The 21,281-nt window shown below is 37.2% G+C and overlaps 1 protein-coding gene across 4 annotated transcripts in view; it reads left to right on the forward strand.

Moving 5' to 3' along the window:
• The window catches only part of MAP3K5 (mitogen-activated protein kinase kinase kinase 5), a 212,996-nt gene that overhangs the window by 59,608 nt on the left and 132,107 nt on the right, over nucleotides 1–21,281 (forward strand). For all 4 annotated transcript variants that reach the window (XM_027085523.1, XM_027085499.1, XM_027085508.1 and 1 more), the window contains exon 2: nucleotides 8,450–8,589. In XM_027085523.1, coding sequence (XP_026941324.1) covers nucleotides 8,450–8,589 — 140 coding nt within the window. The remainder of the gene's footprint in view (nucleotides 1–8,449; nucleotides 8,590–21,281) is intronic.

Raw genomic sequence — 21,281 nt, forward strand, 5'->3', positions numbered from 1 at the left:
GACCAAAATGAACATGCCTGAGTAACCAGTACCTAAGTCAGGAAGCAGACCCTTACTAGCTCTCCAGAAGACCCCTGGAGCCCCTCTCAGCCATTGCCCCCCACCAAAGAATCCTCTGTTTTGATTTTGAATATCACATTTATGAACCTAATACGAACAGGATCATAAAGTACCTACTTTTTTGTATCTGGATTCTTTCTTTTAACAATCTGTTTGTGAGATTCATCCGTGTTGTCACATAGGGTTATAGATTTTAAAATTCTCATTGCTGTATAGTATCCATTGTCTGTATATAGCACATGGTATTTCTTCTACTGTTGATGGTGTATAAATACTGCTGTTATGAACATTCATTACATGTCTTTTGGTGAACATCTATTTGTGTTTCTATTGGATATATAATGAAGAAAGGATGTCCTGAGTCAAAGCTGCCTTCTCACTTCTTTCTATACTAAGTTGATAATCTCATCTACAATTCTACTTGAACTATCGTCCATCATTCTGACTCTGAAACCACTCAGTCTGATTCTCATCTTTCTGTATCTGACAGCTGTCACTTTGTTACAGAGTGACAGCTGTCAGATACACACACACACACACACACACACACACACACACATACACACACAATGTTTAGTGTGTCCCAATCCAAAGTCAAGTTACTACCCAAAAAATGGTTCTTCCTCTTGTCATTTATTATGTTAATGATAGGTCATCAATCTTAAACATTCAAGTTCAAAACAGAATCATTTTTAATTCTTTTTTTGATTATCCTGCATCCACCAAATTTCTAAAGCTTCCCCACCATGATTTCCCCGCCATGTTATCTCTATATTAGTTTAGGGGCACATGTCCCTTGAATGACTCCTTAACTAATTTCCCACCTTCCAGTCTGTTGTGACACTCATCCATCCACAGATTCTAGGTTTGTCTTCACAAAAATTTGATCCTGCTGCACCCCTTCTCAAAACTCATGGACGTGGATGGATCACCACTGATTGTAAAGTCAGGTCAGAATTCTTTATGTTGGCTTTCTATGCCTTCAGAATTTGATTTCAACATCACTTCGATGAGTAATTATTCATCTGAGGCTTCATCAGGTGGTACTGAGTTATATAGTCGCATTGTCTTCAATAACATGATAAATTGCTCAAAGGGCTTCCTATGAACATTTTTTGTAGTGGCTCCGTATAATGACCATATATTGAGAGTTTCCTGTGCCTAGTGCACATGTAACCCTTACAACAGTTTTACATGGTAAATACCTGTGTTACTATCCTCAATTTACAGTTGAGGAAACCGAAACTCAGAGAATTTAAGGTGTCTAATGTCACCCAGCCAGAAACCTAATTAGGATTCAGACACTGGAAGTCATGAAGCAGCTTGCCTGCCTTTTGCATATTCATGACTCCTCTCGAGGCCACTGGAGATGGGGAGGTTTCCTTTCCAGCTTTTCAGCTCTGTGGTGTGCTTTTCTGAGGCTGCATCTCCTCCTGGCCGAGAGCTGTGGTTCTAGGTCCTGCCACTCTGGGCTGGGCACCTCCTACAGATGTGTGCTCTTTCCCCCTTGCATTCTCTCAAGCTGGCGCATCGTGAAGTGAACTCTTGCAGCTATTGCCCAGGCAAGGGGACTTTAGTTCTTATACCACCAATCTTATTTGGTTCTGTTCCCTCCTTCCTTCTTTCCATGTTTCTCTCCTTCCCCTTTCCCCCCTCTTTCTTTCTCTTTTGTTTCTTTTTCCTCTCTAGGCTTCTCCCCTTTTCTCTCCCTGCACCCCCACCCCCCTTGGTAGGTGCAATGGCTCTCAATATGTTTACAAGACCACCCTCTGGAAGTGCAAACCATCCCTCTGATCACTTACCTCCCAGGCTTCTTTTCAGGTTAAACACCCCGCCCCCATACCTCAGTATAATAAACATCAAACAAGCAAATTAGGGCTGGGGTGGGGAGATTATATATATATTTGCTTGAGCAATATATGAATGATTCATGCTTGAATCACTGTGCATATATTTATTGGAGTTTAGGGATGAGGAAATTGGGGGCCAAAATCTACTGTTGATACAAATGTGTATCGTTATACACAGTAGGGTTAACTAAATAACATACAAGAAAATAAAAGGGTGCTGATGAAGCTAAATACGTAGTAATTTAAAGCAGGAATTGCCAAACCATGACCAATTCAAAACAACAATGATGATGGATTATTCTTCTATCCTTCCTGAAAGTCTCAGCAATTCTAGCTGTACAGTAGGAGTTTTGCAATTTCTCAACAGTGTATCCCTGCCAGGCTTTAGAAAACTGACTTAGAAACTTCAGGATACTCTTCTGGGGCACTACTTTTAGGCCATGAGTAATATTTTAGTAATTTTCATATTGTAGATTAGTTGTAAACAGCCCTTATTCATTCATAAAAGAAAAATCAATGGAATGCAGGTTATGCTTCCCTTAAGAATTAGGAAGGGATGATCATTTGGGGGTTAGTGTCTGCTCTTTAGAGAATCTCTCTTGGTTCACCCATTAAGGATCCCATTGGGAATTGACGTAGTTTTCTAGTGCGGTTTTCTGTATTTCTCAACCAAGTCCCAGGTACCCTTCCTTTCCTTGGCTTCTTCCATAATGCCTTTGATGTGCCGGGGGTGCTGTTTGAGGTGCTCCACTTTCTGGCTCCATTGCCAGCTGATGCCTCACCCACATAGGTTTCTGTCATCCATCCTACCAGAGAATGGCTCAGGACGTTTGCTGAATTAAACTGGAACTAATGGGTCATTGTGGGGATTAATCCGTCATGACTGGATGCGTAGTTCTGTGTAATAACTTGGGAAGTTTCCAGTGATTATGAAACTTTAGAGCACTTGTAGACTACAGAACAAGCTGAATCACTACTGGGCTCTTGCTTTGTCATCAGCGATCCTGATGCTTAAGGAAAAACGCTGAATAGATGGAAATAAACATTCATGTCTTCCTTCAATGCTGCTTTTTACAAGCAGCAGCAGCAGCTCTTGTGAGATATTTAACAGATATGGTTTACCAAGGAAAAATTAAATAGAAAGTAACGCAGACCATGAACCACTGCCATTTGCTGACCAAAATGCAATTACTCACAACAGTCTTATGTGATTGTCCTAGAAATTTATTATGCTTTAATAAACTCCTGGCAAACCTAATTTGATGCTCCATTTAGCGTTAATTGAATTGGAAGAAGGAAAGAAACTACACCTTATATACAACTGTGAGAGATTTTAATGTCTTTGCCTATATTTTTAAATGACTGACTTAGCCTTAAATTTTGAAATGTGGCAATTTTACGCACAATATTACCACAAAAGCTCGGTTAGACGATTATTACGTGCATTTACTCATGAAATACATTACAGGAGTATATATGCGTCAGTCCCCAAATCTATTTTTGCATTTCATTTTTGTTCTGATCTTTAGAACCTCCATATCCTATAAGTGTAGTATGTGGCTCATTTAAGAATTAAGGGCATGGATTCTCCAGCCAGATTGCCTGGGTTTGAATCCTGGTGCTACCGCTTTCAGACTGATTTTGGGCTGATTACTTATACCTTCTCTACCTCAATGTCCTGAGATAATAACATTGCCTACCACAAAAGGGGTATTATGAAGATTAAGTGATTTAATATTTGAAAAGCACAGAATGTCTGACACGTGTAATTACTAATACATGTTTATAAAATAAAGTGGGTAAACTGTACCCCATATAAGTGAGTTTCAAAAATGGTGGCGTATCAGGCATTTATTTAGTTTGTTTTAATTACATCATCTTATGCATTTTTAGCATGTCTTAGGATGATTTCACAAGGAAAAAAATTTTCACCTGTTTATTTTATTACTTTTGAGAAGATATGCATCAGAGTCAGAAGGTAGCCATAATAAGATAATATTTTCTTTAGTTAGATAATGAAATATTATTGTGTAAAAAAATGCTGTGTAACTAGAAGTCCTAGCCAGTATAACAAGGCAAAACAAAACAACCAACCAGAAAACAAAAACCATGAAAGACATACAGATTGGAAAGGAAGAAAGAAAACCATTTCTAGTTACAGATGATATGATTGTCCATGTAGAAAATCCCAAAGCATGGACCAAAAAAAAAAAAGCTCCTTGAACTAATAAGTGAGTTTATTAGTAAAGCTTCAGGATACAAGGTCAATACACAAAAATCAACCATTTTTATGTACTAACAATGAACAATTGGGATTTGCAATTTTAAAAAGAGTACCATCTACAATAGCACCCCAAAAATGAAACAGGTATAAATTTAACAAAATATGTGTAGGAACTATATGTTGAAAATTACAAAATACTGATGGGCAAAGTAATCAAAGAAGACCTAAATAAGTGGAGAGATATGCCATATTCATGCACTGAAAGACTCAATATTGTTAAGATGTCAGTTCTCCCCAAAATGATCTATAGTCATCATAATCCTAGTCAAAATTCTGGGAGAATTTTTTGCAGCTATCAACGGATAGCTCTCAGCTACCAATTGCTTTTAAAATTTATACAGGAAAGCAAATTGAAGAACTCAAATAGCTACAACAGTTTTGAAAACAGAAGAGTTGGAGGACTCACACTGCCTGATTCCAGTACCTACCATAAAGCTACAGTAGACAAAACAGTGTACATAGCACAGACGGTCCCCAACTTACAATAGTTCGGTTTATGATTTTTGGACTTTATGATGGTACAAAAATGATACCCATTCAGTAGAAACCATAATTCAAAATTTTGAAGTTTGATCTTTTCCCGGGCTAGTGGTACAGTCCTCAAGTGTTCTGAGCACATTGAAGGTAGGCTAGGCTAAGCTATGATGTTCGGTAGTTTAAGTGTATTAAATGTATTTCAATTTACAGTACTTTCAACTTATGGGCTTATCTGGACATAACCCCATTGTAAATCGAGGGACATCTGTATTGGCAAAAGGTAGACACAGAGATCAATGGAATGGAATAGAAAATCCAAAACTTTTTGGAAGAGAAAATCAAAATGGATCATAAACTTAAATGTAAAATGTAAAAGCTATAAAACTTTTGGGAGAAAACAGAGGAGAAAACTTTTGTGACTTGGGTTAGGCAAAGATTTTTTTGAGATACCACACCTAAAGCACAATCCACAATAGAAAAAAAATTTGATAAATTGGTCTTAAAGTTAAAAACTTCGGCTCTCCTAAAGGCACTTAACAGAATGAAGAGGTAAGTCACAAACTGGGAGAAAGTATTTGTAAATAACATACCTGACAAAGGAAACATATCCAGATAATATAAAAACACACAAAACTCACAGTAAGAAAACAAACTCAACAATAAAAAAATGGGCACATGCTTTAACACTTTACAAAGCAGATGAAAGAGTAAATTTTCCTCTATGGAAATTAAGAAATATATTAAGAAAAAATACAAATACATTAGAACAAATCACTTATCTGAATTTGAGGTAGGAAAAATGCCTGTCTTCTTCTGAGTTATCATATGGTATTATGGTATTTTAAAATTACTATACAATTTAGCAGTTTTAATGTTCTATATTGCATCCCCATATGGGTCTGTTCCTGTTTAGATCTAGTGAATATACCTCAGTTTGCTTTTACCATTTATTTTAAATGTCTCGTTTCTCTCTTAATCTGAAAGCCTTCTGCAGCGTTTGTATTTTGTTTTAGCAACAAATTCCACGAGTCAGTTCTCTGGAAAGAACCCATTTCCCCCCCTCTTGTCACTACTTTAACTTAGCATTTTTCTTTGTATATCTCTCATTTATTTTTCATCGGCAGCTGTTTTATTTGGTTTCTCTCAGCCACACTGTATGCCTTCTCTTGATTTTAAAGCGGCGTCGCTGACTGAGTGGCTGGCATCTGTGGGAGGAGCAAGCCGTGTGGGCGCAGGAGGCAGATGGGGCGTGTGGGTGGGATGCAGTGACTCAGTTTGTTCGGGTGTTGATTTTTGATGTGTAAATGGTAAGGACCCCAAAAGAAAGCTCTCCATTTGTATTAAAGAGCCCCGAAGTCATGGTTAGCCTTGAAAACATCTTTTGACGCTCCTGTGACCTGTCCTCCCCTTTTATAACCTCACTCAATCTTCTATGTCTTTAGCCTCCATTTGATCTGATTTATTTCTCCTTCACAGAATGCAGACTCTAATTTCACATTCATTAGATAAGGCCGACTGTCTCAAACAGCCTCTCGAGGGTCTGCGTCGCTTTTATAAAAGTGCTGCAGTTTGGTTTTACATTCAGTCACACGGGGCTTCAATGTTCTTTGTGTATTTTGGTGGGTTCCTAAATTACAAAAGTAATCAATGTTCGTAATAGAAATTGTGAAAGACATAGAAGATAGAAAGAGGAAAAGGTAATTCATAATTCCATCACACAGCTTTATCACAGTTTACATTTTGGTATACAACTTTCCAAAACTTTTTTATTCATGTGCATATATACACATAGAATATATATAATAATCTATTCATTATAATGTATACATTATATTTTAATGTGTATGCTATACATTATAATGTATATATTTTAATATTTTTCCTTAATATAGCTTGAATTTACCCCAATATTAAATGTTCTTCTATAATATAGTTTTCAATGGTTATGTAACGTGCCATTAATTGAATTTGTGTGTGTGTGTGTGTGTGTGTGTATGTGTGTGGGTGTTTCGCCATTTTTCTACTGATGGATATTTAGGCATTTTCCATTGTTACTGCAAAAATAATATTTCAGTGCATATACTTACAAGTGAATCTGCTACATGTATAGGAATTTTCACAGGATAAATTCTTAGGAATGGAATTATTGAGTCAAAGAGTGTGCATAATTTTAAGGACTCAAGTCTCCTAAAATGTTCCCCACAGCATGTAAGAGTATCATTTCTTTGCATCTCCACTGGGTATTTTGAAATATCTTAGGCCACTTGTTAGGGAAAAAACTTGACACTATTATTCGTTTAATGTGCATTTATTAGTAGTGAGATGTAGAATATTTTTATATGTTTATTTACCATTTTAGTTATACTTTTGTGATTTTACCTGCCTATGTCCATAGCCTAATTTTCTATTGTAATGTTCTTATTTGTTTTAAATTGACCAATCGAGATAATTTATAAAGATAGTAACCTTTCATGTGTCACGTATTGCACATATTTTAAACAAATTAGCATCATCTGTTAAATTTGCTGTATGTTAACATTTTCATTTTAATTGTGAGTAGGATCTGTTTATTACATTTTCCAGAAGCTTATTATGATTATAAAGGAAGCTCTTGGTTTTCATAATTTTGGATCTTGACACCTTACTAAATTGTATTATTGCTCATAGTGGTTGTTTAATTGATTCTACTGGGTTTTTTGGGTTGGTAATTGTAACATCTGCAAGTAATGATAATTATGTATTTTATTTTATAGAATTATGTTTCCATACTTTGTGAAATCTTATTGCATTAGTTAGGATTTTCAGAAAGTGTACTAGTAGTGAGAATAGTTGACAGTCTTGTCTTTTTCCTGATTTTCATGGGAATACCTATAAGCACAAAGTTGGCAGTTGTTATGAAATATATATTATTCTTCACTTTAAAGAAGTGCCCTTATATTTTCAGTTTGCCGTTATTTTCAATGAGAAATGGAAGTGGATTCTGAATTTTAGTTAAAGTATCAATACTTGGGGCATCTTTGGGAATGCTGATGATTTTTTTTCCATTGAGCCATCCTTGCATTCCCCAAATAAATTTTAAACCCATGATCTAGTGGTCTTATAGTATAATGCTTGATGCATTTTGCTCAGTTTTCTTTCATGTTTTTGTCTGTATACATAAATGAGTTTGAGATTAATCTGAATTTTATTTTTGGGACATTGTCAAATTTTGGTATCAAGTTTATGCCACCCTGGTGTTAGTCATCTATGAGCTTTGGAAGAACTTGTACCTGTGGTTATATTCTCCTTCTTAGTCATAATTTCTATACCTTTGATTTTTCTTTTTCTTGATTATACTTGCTAAGGACTTGCTAGATATTAATTATTATAAAATACAGCTCTGAACTGAGTCATCATCTTACCTATTTGCTTTTATAAATCTCATTTTACATTTATTACTTGCTTCTGTTTCCCATGGATCTGCTTCTGGAACCTTTGTTAACTTGTTTTCAGTGTTGAAATTTAACAGAGAGAATAAGTCCTGCTTCCCACCATTGCAGACTCTCCTTAGTTTCCAGTAATTATATGACCCCCTTATTGTTTTAAAAGTGCAGTTTTACTGCAGTTTGTAAAACCACTTCTGATAGAACTGCTAATTAAAAGTCAGTGGTAAATGAAGAGGGAAAGTCCCTATGGTTTCCTCATTTCCTCTTTGCATACTAAGTAACTGGAACCGAAAAGTGCTTACTGGGCATTATTTAGGTGTCACCTTTTGGGGGACTTTGTTTTCTGTTTGCAGATATTGCCGTGGTGGAGATGAGTGATGCCTTCCGGCAGCCGTCTTTATTTTACCACCTTGGAGTGAGAGAAAGTTTCAGCATGGCCAACAACATCATCCTCTACTGTGATACTAATTCAGACTCTCTGCAGTCCCTGAAGGTACCTCACTTGTTTACTAAATATTTACTCTAGGCACCAGAGTTTTAGGGATAACTCTCCGTCATCCAAAAAAAAAAAAATTCAAGTAGTGTATGTTTATGAAAGGATGTTTTTGTTAGTCCAATAATTATGTAACAGTGACGAATTACATTGTGAGGTTTATCTGGAATTCAATGTGGAAATTTGATGATACACAGATAGGGGAAAAACTTAGTGTTGATTTCTGAGCTCTGATTGGAGTTGCAGTTGAGGAGACGGTTGTTAATAGGAAGTTGTCAGTATACACACTGGAGAAAGAAGAGGAGATTGCATAAGGTATGGACAGCCCTCGTGCTGTGTCACCATTGGGGGTTTCATTGGGCACACCTGTCTCCAACTAGAAATATGCTGCCTACTGAAAGTACTCTGAGTAGAAATTCTCTATCACCAAAAATTGCCATCCTCTTTCACTGGGATATGATTTCAATTAAAGTGGGAAAAGGGGAAGGAAAACTTACCGTATTTGTCTGCAAAATTCAGCATGTCTCATGGCATTCTCTCCATTATAGGAACTTAATGATAGGAGGGTATTTCCTCCATCCAAAAAGATTGCCTAAAATGCTTTTGCAAGGCCAAGTGAGTCTCCACTGTGTGATTCTTTGAAAAACATCTAACAGTTCAGCACATAACTCATGCTGAACCTGGTATCATTCATTTCCTTTGCGAAACTTCCATCTACCTCTTCGTGGCTTTTTCTCATCTATACTTTCAAGTTCCCAAATCAAAGCCAACCTTGGAACGTGGAGTCCTAAAACCCAGAGCCATACTTCCAGTAGCTTAGGAATTGGTAATATGAAGATCTCTAACCCAAAATCCAAGCCAAAAAAAATTTAGTAGTATTTTGCTTTTATCTGAATATCTGAAGCTTATATGACTTTCTCTAAAAAATCTGCAGAGTGTCATTTAGCAAATACCTTTGCTGTATGCCAGGCATTGTGCTGGGGATTTATAGGCTATCCCTTTCCAGAATACTCTGAAATAGTACTAAGAGATTTTCCCCAACTCCGTCTAAATCTATCTTTCACCTGGAACAATTCTTTAAGCACCCCCTACTTAATTTTGCCCCAGATGTACCCCTTTAATTAATGTATCATACATTTCATGGTGGCGTATTTTTAATTAAACATTTTGATTTGGTACTATTTACAACGTATATTAGCAGTTGATGAAGAGATTATTTTATTTACTCTTTGTATTCTGCTATTTTATTTTCTTTGCATTGTTTATTTTCAGCAGGCAGTGTTGTGTTGGACATTTTTCACACTACACTATTTTTATTCTTGTCCTACTGGTATCTGGTGATTTAATTTTATGGCCATCCTTTCCTAAGGAAATTTTTTTTAATTACATTTGAGAGAAAGAGATAAAGCTAATCTTATCAGAAATTTGTGTGGGACAAATAAACTGATTTATTTAATTGCTTTCAGCCAGCCTTTGTATAGAAGTGTTATTGGTATTTGAATAAAACAGTTCTTTAAAGAGGCTTGTCTATCTAAAATATACTCATTTATCTTGTACATAATCGCTGCTTGTTATTGAGCTCTTACTATGTGCTAGGTACTAAGTGCTTTACCCACATACATATTCACATTTAATTCTTAAAACATCCCTGTGAGGTATATAATCTTTTTTTAAAAAAAATTTATTTATTTATTTATTTATTTATGGCTGCGTTGGGTCCTCGTTGCTGCATGCGGGCTTTCTCTAGTTGTGGTGAGCAGGGGCTACTCTTTGTTGCGGTGCACGGGCTTCTCACTATGTTGGCTTCTCCTGTTGCAGAGCATGGGCTCTGGGCACGCAGGTTTCAGTAATTGTGGCTCGTAGGCTCTAGAGCACGGGCTCAGTAGTTGTGGCACATGGGCTTAGTTGCTCCACAGCATGGGGGATCTTCCTGGACCAGGGATCAAACCTGTGTCCCCTGCATTGGCAGGAAGATTCTTAACCATTGCGCCACCAGGGAAGTCCCTGGGGTATATATTCTATCACCAAATTATAAGATTTCAAACTGAGACTCTGACAAATTCAATCATTTGCCCAAGGTGATATGGAAAATTTGGGACCATGTCTGCCTGACTCCAAGGCCTGTTCCCTTAACCACTAAACTTGGTTGCAGTTACTTCTAGTTAGAAGGATATCAGACATTCCTGCTAACTGTGTTCATTTAGAAAAACCCATCAAGCATACGTCCTGAGTTGTTCCATGCAACATCCATCCCTTCTTTTGTCTTCCTCCTTCCACTGACTGTATGTTATTGACTGTATTCCCTAAGCTTTTGCCATTTTCTTATTTAGTTTGTTCCTGGCCCAAATAGGTATGTGGTTGCAGAGGACAAAGTTCTGGGGTAGAAAGTGTTTTTTTTTCAGTCTCTGAGCAATGGAAGTTCCTCGGGTTCTGCTACTGAGGAAAGTCTGTGTGTGTGTGTGTGTGTGTGTGTGTGTGTGTGTGTGTGTATTTTTAATTTTTTAAATTTATTTCTGTTGCAGGTAGTTATAGGTGTAACTGTTATCCCTGCCATCTACCAACAGAAAGGAAAACTGCTGTGAAATAAGGCAGAACAAGAGATATTTACAAATAATATATTATGTATGGATTAACCAAATAAAAACCAAGCATCTCCCTATTTTCACAGGGCAAAGACAGAATGAGAATGTTATTCTTATCCCATACCTAGCTTCACTTAAGTTGATTCTTTGGGCATCTAGAAAGTACAGCTGCACCAGTTTTATTTCCATCTACTGCTCTTTGTTGAAGAGAACAGTTTCTCTTTAGCAGCAAATTCTTAGGAAGAAATCATAGGAAACATTTTTTTTAAGTTTAAGCTTCTGAAAAATCATTGTTAGGAACCATATAAGTACTTAAAATCTATGTCTGAGTTTTCATATGAAAGCATATTTAGAATCTAATCAAATCATGAACTTGCAATAGGATTTGTAGTCATTTTAAATTACAAGTACTCTCTTATTGTAGCAAGAAATATTTAATTTTCTTCAAAAAAAAGATCATCGTTGCACTTTGAGAAAGGGAAGTTGATAGATATTCTTTTTTTTTCCTTAGCATTGTAATAACAATTTTCTCTAGATAAGTATCATGAAAACTTCTTATGTGCCTATTAGTGAGACTCTTAATGCTGAGATTTACATTTGCTTGAAAATAAGAAATTGCTGGGAACAGTTGTTTTCTGATTTATTTCGTGCGTCAGAGAAATTATCAGATCTTCCCTTGGGGTCTCTCGGTAAACGGGACAGTAGGTCTGGACACCATTGGCCAGTAAGTTGTTGGGCCAATACACAGAATGCGTCTGTCATCAGAAAGGGCTTGGGAGAAATGAATGGCTGTTGTGTAGAGTGAGGAAGTTGTTTTAATGAACCGTTTCTTCTATCATCAGAAATTCCTTTACAACAACTGCTCTCAGCTCTAATTCTTGTGATTCTTCCCCCTTTTACCTTGTTTAGCTCCCTCTGTTTTTTCTAGGCTACTCCCCACTCACATTAAATAATGTTTCATATAAAAACAAAGCAAAACAAAACAAGGAAATATCACTTAAAAGCCAACAATTAAAAGCCCTTATTATACCAACGGCAAGGCTGTGGAGAGTGGAAAACGTATGCATTGCTGGTGGGAGAGTATGTTGGCGCTACCTTTTGAAGATCAATTTGGCAATAGCTTATAATATCAAATGAGCGTATCACCAAGAGTCAGCAGTTCTGTCTCTAGATGTATACTGTAAAAAAAAATCTTTAGCATGCATAAGGAGATATAATCAAGAATGTTTATGTTAACATTGTTTGTAATAACCTCTCCCCCAAAGGAATTGGTAAATATCTCTCAACAGAAGAATGAATAACTACTTTCTGGTATAGTCATTTAATGGAATCTTATAGAGCACTTAAAATGAATTAACTAGAGCTTTCTGTACCACTATCAATATATCTCATAAAGAGTGTTATGGGAAAAAAAATTATAGAAGCTTGTGTACAGTATAGTGCCATCTATACAAAATGTAATGACGTGCAGGACAATTTTTTTATACATTTATATTATAAAAGGATAGAAGTATGTATGGGAATTATAAATAAATTAAGAATAGTTACCTCTTTGAAGGATAGGAGTGGCATAGAGTTGAGAGGGGATGACAGGAATCTTCAACTATATATGTAATATTATATTTCTAAGACTAGGTGGTACATGCATAGGTGTGTGAAAAAGTTTTATTTTAAATTTTTAAAATTGAAGTATAATTAACTTACAATACTGTATTAATTTCAGGTGTGCAGCATAGTAATGATCACCATAAGTCTAGCTACCATCTGTCACTATACAAAGTACATTACAGTGTTATTGACTGTATTCCCTATGCTGTATACTACATCCCCATGACTTATTTATTTTATAACTGGAAGTTTCTACCGCTTAATCCCCTTTACCTATTTTCCCCATCTTCACACGCCCCTCTCCTCTGGCAACCATCAGTTTGTTGTCTGTATCTATCAGTCTGTTTCTGTTTTGTCTTGTTTGTTTGCCTGTTTTGTTTTTTAATTCTGCACATAAATGAAATCATATGGTACTTGTCTTTCTCTGTATGACTTATTGCACTCAGCATAAATATTCTCTAGCTCCATCCATGTTGTTGCAAATGGCACAATTTCATTCTTTTTATGGCTGAGTAGTATTCCATTGTACATATATAAACATATGTATGTGCCACATCTTCTTTATCTGTTCATCTATTGATAGACATCTAGATTCTGTATCTTGTTTCTGTATCTTGGCTATTGGAAATAATGCTGCAGTGAACTTGGGGGGTGCATATATCTCTTCAAATTAGTTTTCATTTTCTTCACATAAACACCTAGAAGTGGAATTGCTGGATCATATGGTAGTTCTTTTGAGGAACCTCTATACTGTTTCCACAGAAGCTACACCAATTTACATTCCTGCCAACGGTGAATGAGGGTTCCTTTTTCTCCACATCCTTGCCAACACTTTGTTGTATTTTGATGGTGGCCATTCTGACAGGTCTGAGGTGATATCTCATTGTAGTTTTGATTTGCATTTACCTGATGATTAGTGATGTTGAGCATCTTTTCATGTGCTTGTTGACTATCTGTATGTCTTCTTTTCAAAAATGTCTATTTCAGATCTTCTGCCCATTTTTTAATCAGGTTTTTTTTAATATTGAGTTGTATGAGTTCTTTATGTATTTTGGATATTAATCCCTTATTAGATATATCATTTGCAATTATCTTCTCCCATTTAGTAGGTTGCCTTTTTGTTTTGTTGGTGGTTTTCTTTGCTGTGCTAAAAGAGTGTATGATTAAGTTTTATATTTTTATATACTTGAAATATTTCATAATTAACCTTTTTTAATGAAAAAGTTGTTATACTCTGTTATTTCCTGTAGCCATCAGGATAATTTACATATATTTTGGGCATTTGAATCTCAAAATATTTTTTTAGTTTCTTTTTTCTAATGTTCTAGCTGTCGTGAGAAAGCCTCACATGCATTTGGATCTTTCTTTCTGCACTAAGATAGGCTTTATTCCCATTTTATCCATTGCAGAATAAATCTTTGTCTAGAGATTGATATACACATCAGTTAGTGGTGACACAGCTTGTGTTGAAGCTTAATGATTATGTGAGATTATTCCTTATTCAAGAAATTTAGTTGTATTTTTCTCTGTAACCATTGCTTTTTTTTTTTTTTTTTTAATTGGTCCAGGGATCCTTTATTTATTTATTTATTTAGGCTGTGTTGGGTCTTTGTTGCTGCACGTGGGCTTTGTCTAGTTGCAGCAGTGAACAGGGGCTACTCTTCACTACAGTGCGCGGGCTTCTTATTGTGGTGGCTTCTCTTATTGCAGAGCATAGGCTCTAGGCGTGCGGGCTTCAGTAGTTGAGGCGCACGGGCTTAGCTGCTCTGCGGCATGTGGGATCTTTCCGGACCAGGGATCAAGCCCGTGTCCCCTGCATTGGCAGGCAGATTCTTATCCACTGCGCCACCAGGGAAGTCTCTGTAGCCATTGCTTGAAAAGTCACTTTCCAGATGGGATTTGCTTTCATAAACTGTTCTCTACAGCAGTCTATCTACATGCTTAATCCTTCACGATCTCACTGAATATAGTACCTACATGAGATATTTGTGCACCCATGTTCATAACAGCATTACTTACAATAGCCAAAAGATGGAAGCAGCTTAAATGTCTATCAGTGGATGAATGGATAAAACAAAATGTGGTATACACATACAATGGAACATTATTCAGCCTTAAAAAGGAAGGAAATTCTGACACATGCTACAACATGGATGAACCTCGAGAACTACCACAGTTGCTCATTCAAACAGTTCCATGGTACCTAGACCCATGATGTATATCTGTAGATACAGAGAGACCCAATCTCCTTTAGTGCTTATATATGAGAAATTGGACACTGTCTGTTTTTCTGGTAATCATTCATTTCCACCTGAAGCAAATGGTTATAGTTTTGCAAAGAGCAGGCAGTGATGTCCATGTTGTAAATTTTGATGATTATACCAGTTTCTAGTAAATTGGTGAGGTGATCAAGGTAATTTTTGTTATAAATACCTTGAACTTAAGTTAAATTTTTACATGTATTTGGCAAATTTGCTCAGATTCTAGAGTGTTCTTAAACCCATGAAACTATTTTTGTCTTATACCACTGCTTCCTTTTCTTAAAGTTTTATCTCCCTTACCAAGATAAGTAACTAAGATGAGTTTAGTTTTAGATTGAATTGCGTATGAAATTAAAATTTGTTATTTTCCCAAAGGTTTATGATTCTTTAGTTTAATAATGAATTTTTACTGCATTCTTTTCAGCACTCTAAAATAGCACTTAACTTAGTCAGTGGTACAAAGTACACAGTAAGTATTAGGGAAAAAAGTCATTTGAGAATATGATCCTATAAAGTAGTCTAACGATTTGTGGACGTTGGCCCTGCCCCATATAACAGCGCTGCTCCTGGACATTTTCACAAGTGTCTTGCTTACTTGATAACTAACCGTTGATTTGTAAACCATGGCATTCTGCATCTCCCCTGTTCAACTTAGCCATCACATACCCTTTTTTTTTTTTTTTTTTTTTTTTTTTTTGCGGGCCTCTCACTGTTGTGGCCTCACCCGCTGCGGAGCACAGGCTCCGGCCGCGCAGGCTCAGCGGCCATGGCTCACGGGCCCAGCCGCTCCGCGGTATGTGGGATCTTCCCGGACCGGGGCATGAACCCGTGTCCCCTGCATCGGCAGGCAGACTCTTAACCACTGCGCCACCAGGGAAGCCCCCACATACACTTTTTAATATTTCATGGAAAGATTTTTTTTTTCTGTTGAGAGAAAAAAATAGTCTTGTTCTTTTGTTTTACTTATTCCAGAAATTATCTAACTTTCACCTGAGCTATAATAATTCCATGTCAAATTGGGGGAAGAAAAAGAGACAATTTTGGGGAGGAACAGCTAAGAAATACCTGTGAGCACTGCTGTATCAAGATTTTCTCTCAAGATCTTGAACTGACAGACTAGATGAATGATTTCTTTAGCAAGAATTGATTTCCAGTTGTTTGAATCCCTGAGGTTGGGGAAAGGGCTTGAGACTAGAAAATCCAGTTTTCTTTGATGTCAATTAGCAATATTACATCTTCAAAGGAATTATCTGTATACTGGATAAAGTATGCCCTTGCTTTCCTTCCTAATTCCTCCTTTATCCTCCCCCATCCCATTGTTTCTAGCATCTTATTTTCATTTTGTCAAAGGGAGAAGGGAATCTTTGCTACATAGTGAATGGAGGATGACGTCATATCTCTGGGTTGGCACCAGGTATTCTCTTCATTTGTAGAGACTTTCATCACAGGACCATGAGTTCGAATACCTTAAAAAGCAAGAAGGAATACCTCTGCACACAGAAGGTGTGAGTCTGAAAGCCTCCTAACTCCCACCCAATGGGGCAAGGCTTGCTGGATTCTGTTCCCTTTTGTTCATTATAAATAATTGATTCTTTCTGTGGAAGCTGAACTTTGTGGCACTGCAACTCATCATCCTATCTGAGTCCTTTTAGAATGCATCCTTGAAATTTTTACTGAAATCTATGTGTAAAATGTAATTTACTGTGCCGAAATTCATTATGTTTTAACTTTGCAACAATACAGTTTGTTTTTTGAGAAATACTTGTACTTGAATAATATGGTCCAATTAGGCATTGCTGAAAGAAACAGCTGATGACAAAAAAGAGGAAGTTGATTTTAATAATAACACCACATTATAAGAAGTTTGCGTTAAGAAGCTCTTTCAAATGCTGAACGTATAAAATGTCACTCTTCAGCTGTTTGCAGATATGTATCTACTTACAGTAGAGTTCTCCCACCAAGATAAATTTCTTTTAACTTGAAACAAAAGTAATAGAGGAGGAGAAGAAAGTCTAAAATTTCTTTTAGGATTACTTTCCAGCCTGGGTATAATTTAACCTGATTTTTGGTACAGGTTGTTTTTATTGACAGTTGCTCATATGTCTTACCCATGATCATGATGTGTTCTTCCCCATGATCATGAACAACACAGGTACAAGATGCCTCTGTATCTGATAACGGTGGGAGTTGAGTTGGGGTTGTCTGCTTTGATAGTATTAATACCTCATATTGCCTATGGCTTTAAAACACTTGAAGGTCTCTCATAAACTTATTTCATTTGGTCTTTCAAAATGACCCAATGAGATAGACAAGTTACTGTGTAGATTGAACAGATAGAAGATGCTTTCTTTACAGATGAGAACTAAATCCACAGGGATGCAATGACTTAGAGGCACACACAGTTAATAAGTGTCAGAGCAGGACAAGCCCCATATTCTTGGACTTGTCATCAGGTACATTTCCCTCTAAGTCTGTCCACAGATTTCATATGTCCGTTAAAAATATGATTTTCCAGGTTGTTGTTAGATTTTTTTTTTTAACTCGAGCTTTTATGTAAGCATAACATGTAAGCACAAGTCTACTTAGTTCCCTAACTTTAAAGATGGGCCAGTTCTGTGAAACCTGTGTTGGCGTGTTCTTCCTAAGTCCGCTCAGCATGTGGAAGGGTAAAGATGAGTCCCACCTTCTCAGTGAGGCCCATGGTGTTCACAGCAGCCCATCTGATATTTCTTTGTTTAGCTTTGAAGCATTGAAATCAGGTAAGAGGATGGAGGTGGGGAGTACAAAAAAGATTCCTTTTTTCCTAACTTTAGTAGAAAGCTAGCCACGTTCCACTGGGACAGAAGGATATATCAGAAGAGAAGACCTAGAAGGTCACCAGCAGGGGAGCCATGGTCTTTTTTCCTGGCCAGGAACTCCCAGCCCTCTCCTTTCTTTTCTTTCAGGAAATAGATCCTGGTTGCTAACTCTGTTTCTTCCACCCTGAGTCCATTTGACGTGGCAACCTCACACCAGCTGTTCCCACTTCCTACTTCTGGCTGTAATTACCTAAATGTTAGTCACAGAAACTTTCCAATTTGGGGGACTCTCCATTTATTTATCCTTACGATGACCTCTTCAATGTTACATTGTCCCAAATAGCTCTCAAAAGTTGTCTTTGTCTTCCCTTGGAATGAGACCTAGGCTAGATTGTCTCATTTGTCTTGCTTCTGGGGTTGGTTATCAAAGGGTCCTGGAGTATTGAAAAAACATTTGAGGATGTTTCTGTTACAGCCAGTGAGCGCACTGATCAAAAGCCCCCTAAAGGCTTTAGGCAAGAACAGAGTTGTAGTGGGGTAATGCATCTTCAGAAGCATTTCACTGGTAAGGAACTGGAATTTATGTTGACTTTTATTTTTTTCATTTCTAGGCACTTTAGGTGAAAAGTTTCCAAGAAGTGATGTGAAATATTGCAGTTGCCTCTTAAATTTATTCCCTTTGTCCTTTTTTTCCTTCAGTGGATTTAGCACAAATTAAACATTCACTATTCTACCTCAGTAGTTAGATACCTTTTGAGGTCTTGTTTGCTATTTATTTGTACTGAGTTAAAATGCACAAATAGTACCTTTCTTTCTTATAGTTGATACCTCCTTTAAGGTTGCATCGTAAGCTGTAAGTAAACTCTCCTTCAAGAGAGCCATTTGTATCCAGTTAGCTTCTATAAAACATGAGCAAGCGTTCATAAGAATTCAGTAGATTGCTATAGGGGTGATTTAATATAGTTTTAGAATTTGTTATAATGCACGCATTACCTGAAATGAAAGCAAAGAAGACATGTAAGAGGGTTATTACTTCAGTGAGCAATTCTTCAGGAAGACATAACGTGTTGGCTGTAGGCCAGTAGCAGCTGTGGTTATTTCCTATGGTGCCAAGCAGAGGGGAGGCTTCAGCGCACTCAGCCCTCACCACAGATCCCTTCATCACCACCTCCATTTCTGTGCCAGATGCACCAAACAGAAATCATGGTAGAGTGGCTCCTGTGCTGGGCATGAGGACATCTCTCCTTCCACTGGCACAAGGACAGTGCTGACTCTGATAGGCCTTTAGCTAAAAGTAAATGATAGAATACAGAGTTGGAAGGGACCAGCGATCACTCAATCCAATTCTTCGTGTGTTATATTAGAGAGAGGTGAAATGGCACGTGGCCACTCAGGAGAAGAGCCAAGACTTACACGTATCTATCCTAATTCATAGTCCAGTATTTTATACATTCGTTAACTAATTAATGTATTCATCCTTTTATTGAGCACCAACTATATGCCCTGCAATCTGCTAGGCAATCAGTGGGGATACAAATATGAACTAAACAAGGCTCTTGCATCCAAGGAACTCATGCTGTAGGATAGGAGAATTGTATGAAGCAATATTTGCAATGTCGTACATGCAGTGCTTCATAGAGGTCCGTATGAGGGGTCATGAGGGCAAAAATAAGGACATCACCTGTTTCTGTTAGGAGGTTAGGTGTCATTGAAGGCAGTCAAGGCCTGCTTCACAGAGAACAGGTTTCTTATGCTATTCGCAGAGCATGCTGTGTGGTACAGGATGAAGATAAGGGTGTGTTTTGTTTGTTCTTTTGTTTTTTTACTTAGAGAGATGAGAGAAGGACATGCCTATCTCAGGAAAAGGTGTAGTTTGCTACTCTGGAGAGATGCTCCATAAATTGTTTGGAAAATCCCGCATGCTATGTTCCTGTCTTTGTGATTATCCAACATTTTCCTATTTATGTTCTTCATGAACCGTGTGTGTGTGTGTGTGTGTGTGTGTGTGTGTGTGTGTGTGTGTGTGTATGGATGGGTGGAGAGATGCATTAACCACCTGTGAAACACTGTGGGAAAAGCCACTTTCAACCTTCCTCAACAACATCACTCATTTGTCTCTTAATTTCCATCCCCCAGGGCACCACCATTGTCCAAGTCCTTATTTTGGCATCCCTGAGCTTTGCAATAGCTACCTAAGTGCTTTGTCCCATCCAATACTAAATACCACTATCTAATTCATATTTTTAAAACTTTAACAATGTTTACCTTTTAATTATTTGTCTTTCTTGGGTAATGCATTCACCTGATACAAAAATTTATAACTGCAAAGGATATGTTAGTGAAAAGTCATGCTCCCATCCTTGTCCCCCAGCCAGCCAGCTCCCCTCTCCATTGGCAACCACTGTTAATAGTTTCTTGTATATTCTTCCAGAGAGATTTTAGAAATACACAAATTAGAGTTTTCTTTTTCTCCCTTTTATATACATAAATAGGAGCATAGGGTAACAACCATCCTGTCCTTTGCTTTTGTTCACTTAGCAGTATATCTTGGAGACCTTTCCATATCACTCTGTAGAGAACTTCCTCGTCCTTTGTTCAGCTGCATTGTATTCCATCGTATGGAGGGACCATAGTTTATTCAGCCAGTTTCTAGTTGATAGAACATTCGTGTTGTTCCAAACCTTTGCTTTTACAAACAATGTCCTTGTGTGTGCTGATACTTCTTTATGTATATCATTCACCTAAAAAAACCCGCTTTTACTGTCATATGCCCAAATGCCCACACAACAAAGTACTTTATTTTGACATTCAAGGCCTTCCTCAGTAAGGCCCCAGGTAACTGTCTAATATTATCAATGTGTGCCAAAATGAACTTTCTGTTTTAGCCCAATGATTGAATTCAAGATCTTTTCCAAGTACCCCTTTGTTTCTCTCTTCTGTACTTCTCGAAATGATCTGTTTTCTTTAGCCCCCAGTAATAATATTTATTGTTCCCTAAATGGGCCTTTGTGGCTCCTAAGTCCTCTGGCCTGGATCTCCACCTCCCTGCTTCGCCTTTGGAACGTGTGACCTATTCTTGGCTCCTCTTGAGTTCCGCCTTCTCTGATGATCTTTTCAGCCTTCCTCAAACTCTAGGAACATCCTCCTCTTAGAAACCCCAGCCCTTGCTACAGTATAGCTCTTTGGGTGTAACATGTGTGTGCATACATGCCTGCGCGTACAGGCTTATAATGTTTCTTTATAAATGTGTATACGTTCTTTTTTCATCAGCAAGATTGTGAGGTATTGATGGGTCTCTTTTAGTATTTTATATACATCTTTATGACTCTCACAATTACGCTGCATAATTCCTTCCTCTATAGATTTTTGTTTCCTCATCTGTTACCCATAAACATTAAAAAATCTTACATGCTGATCCAAGACAAAGCCTTCCTAGGTTCCCT

This window comes from Aethalodelphis obliquidens, unplaced genomic scaffold (assembly GCF_003676395.1).
Source record: "Aethalodelphis obliquidens isolate GAN/ISIS:26980383/991018 unplaced genomic scaffold, ASM367639v1 scaffold3, whole genome shotgun sequence".
NCBI lineage: Eukaryota > Metazoa > Chordata > Mammalia > Artiodactyla > Delphinidae > Aethalodelphis > Aethalodelphis obliquidens.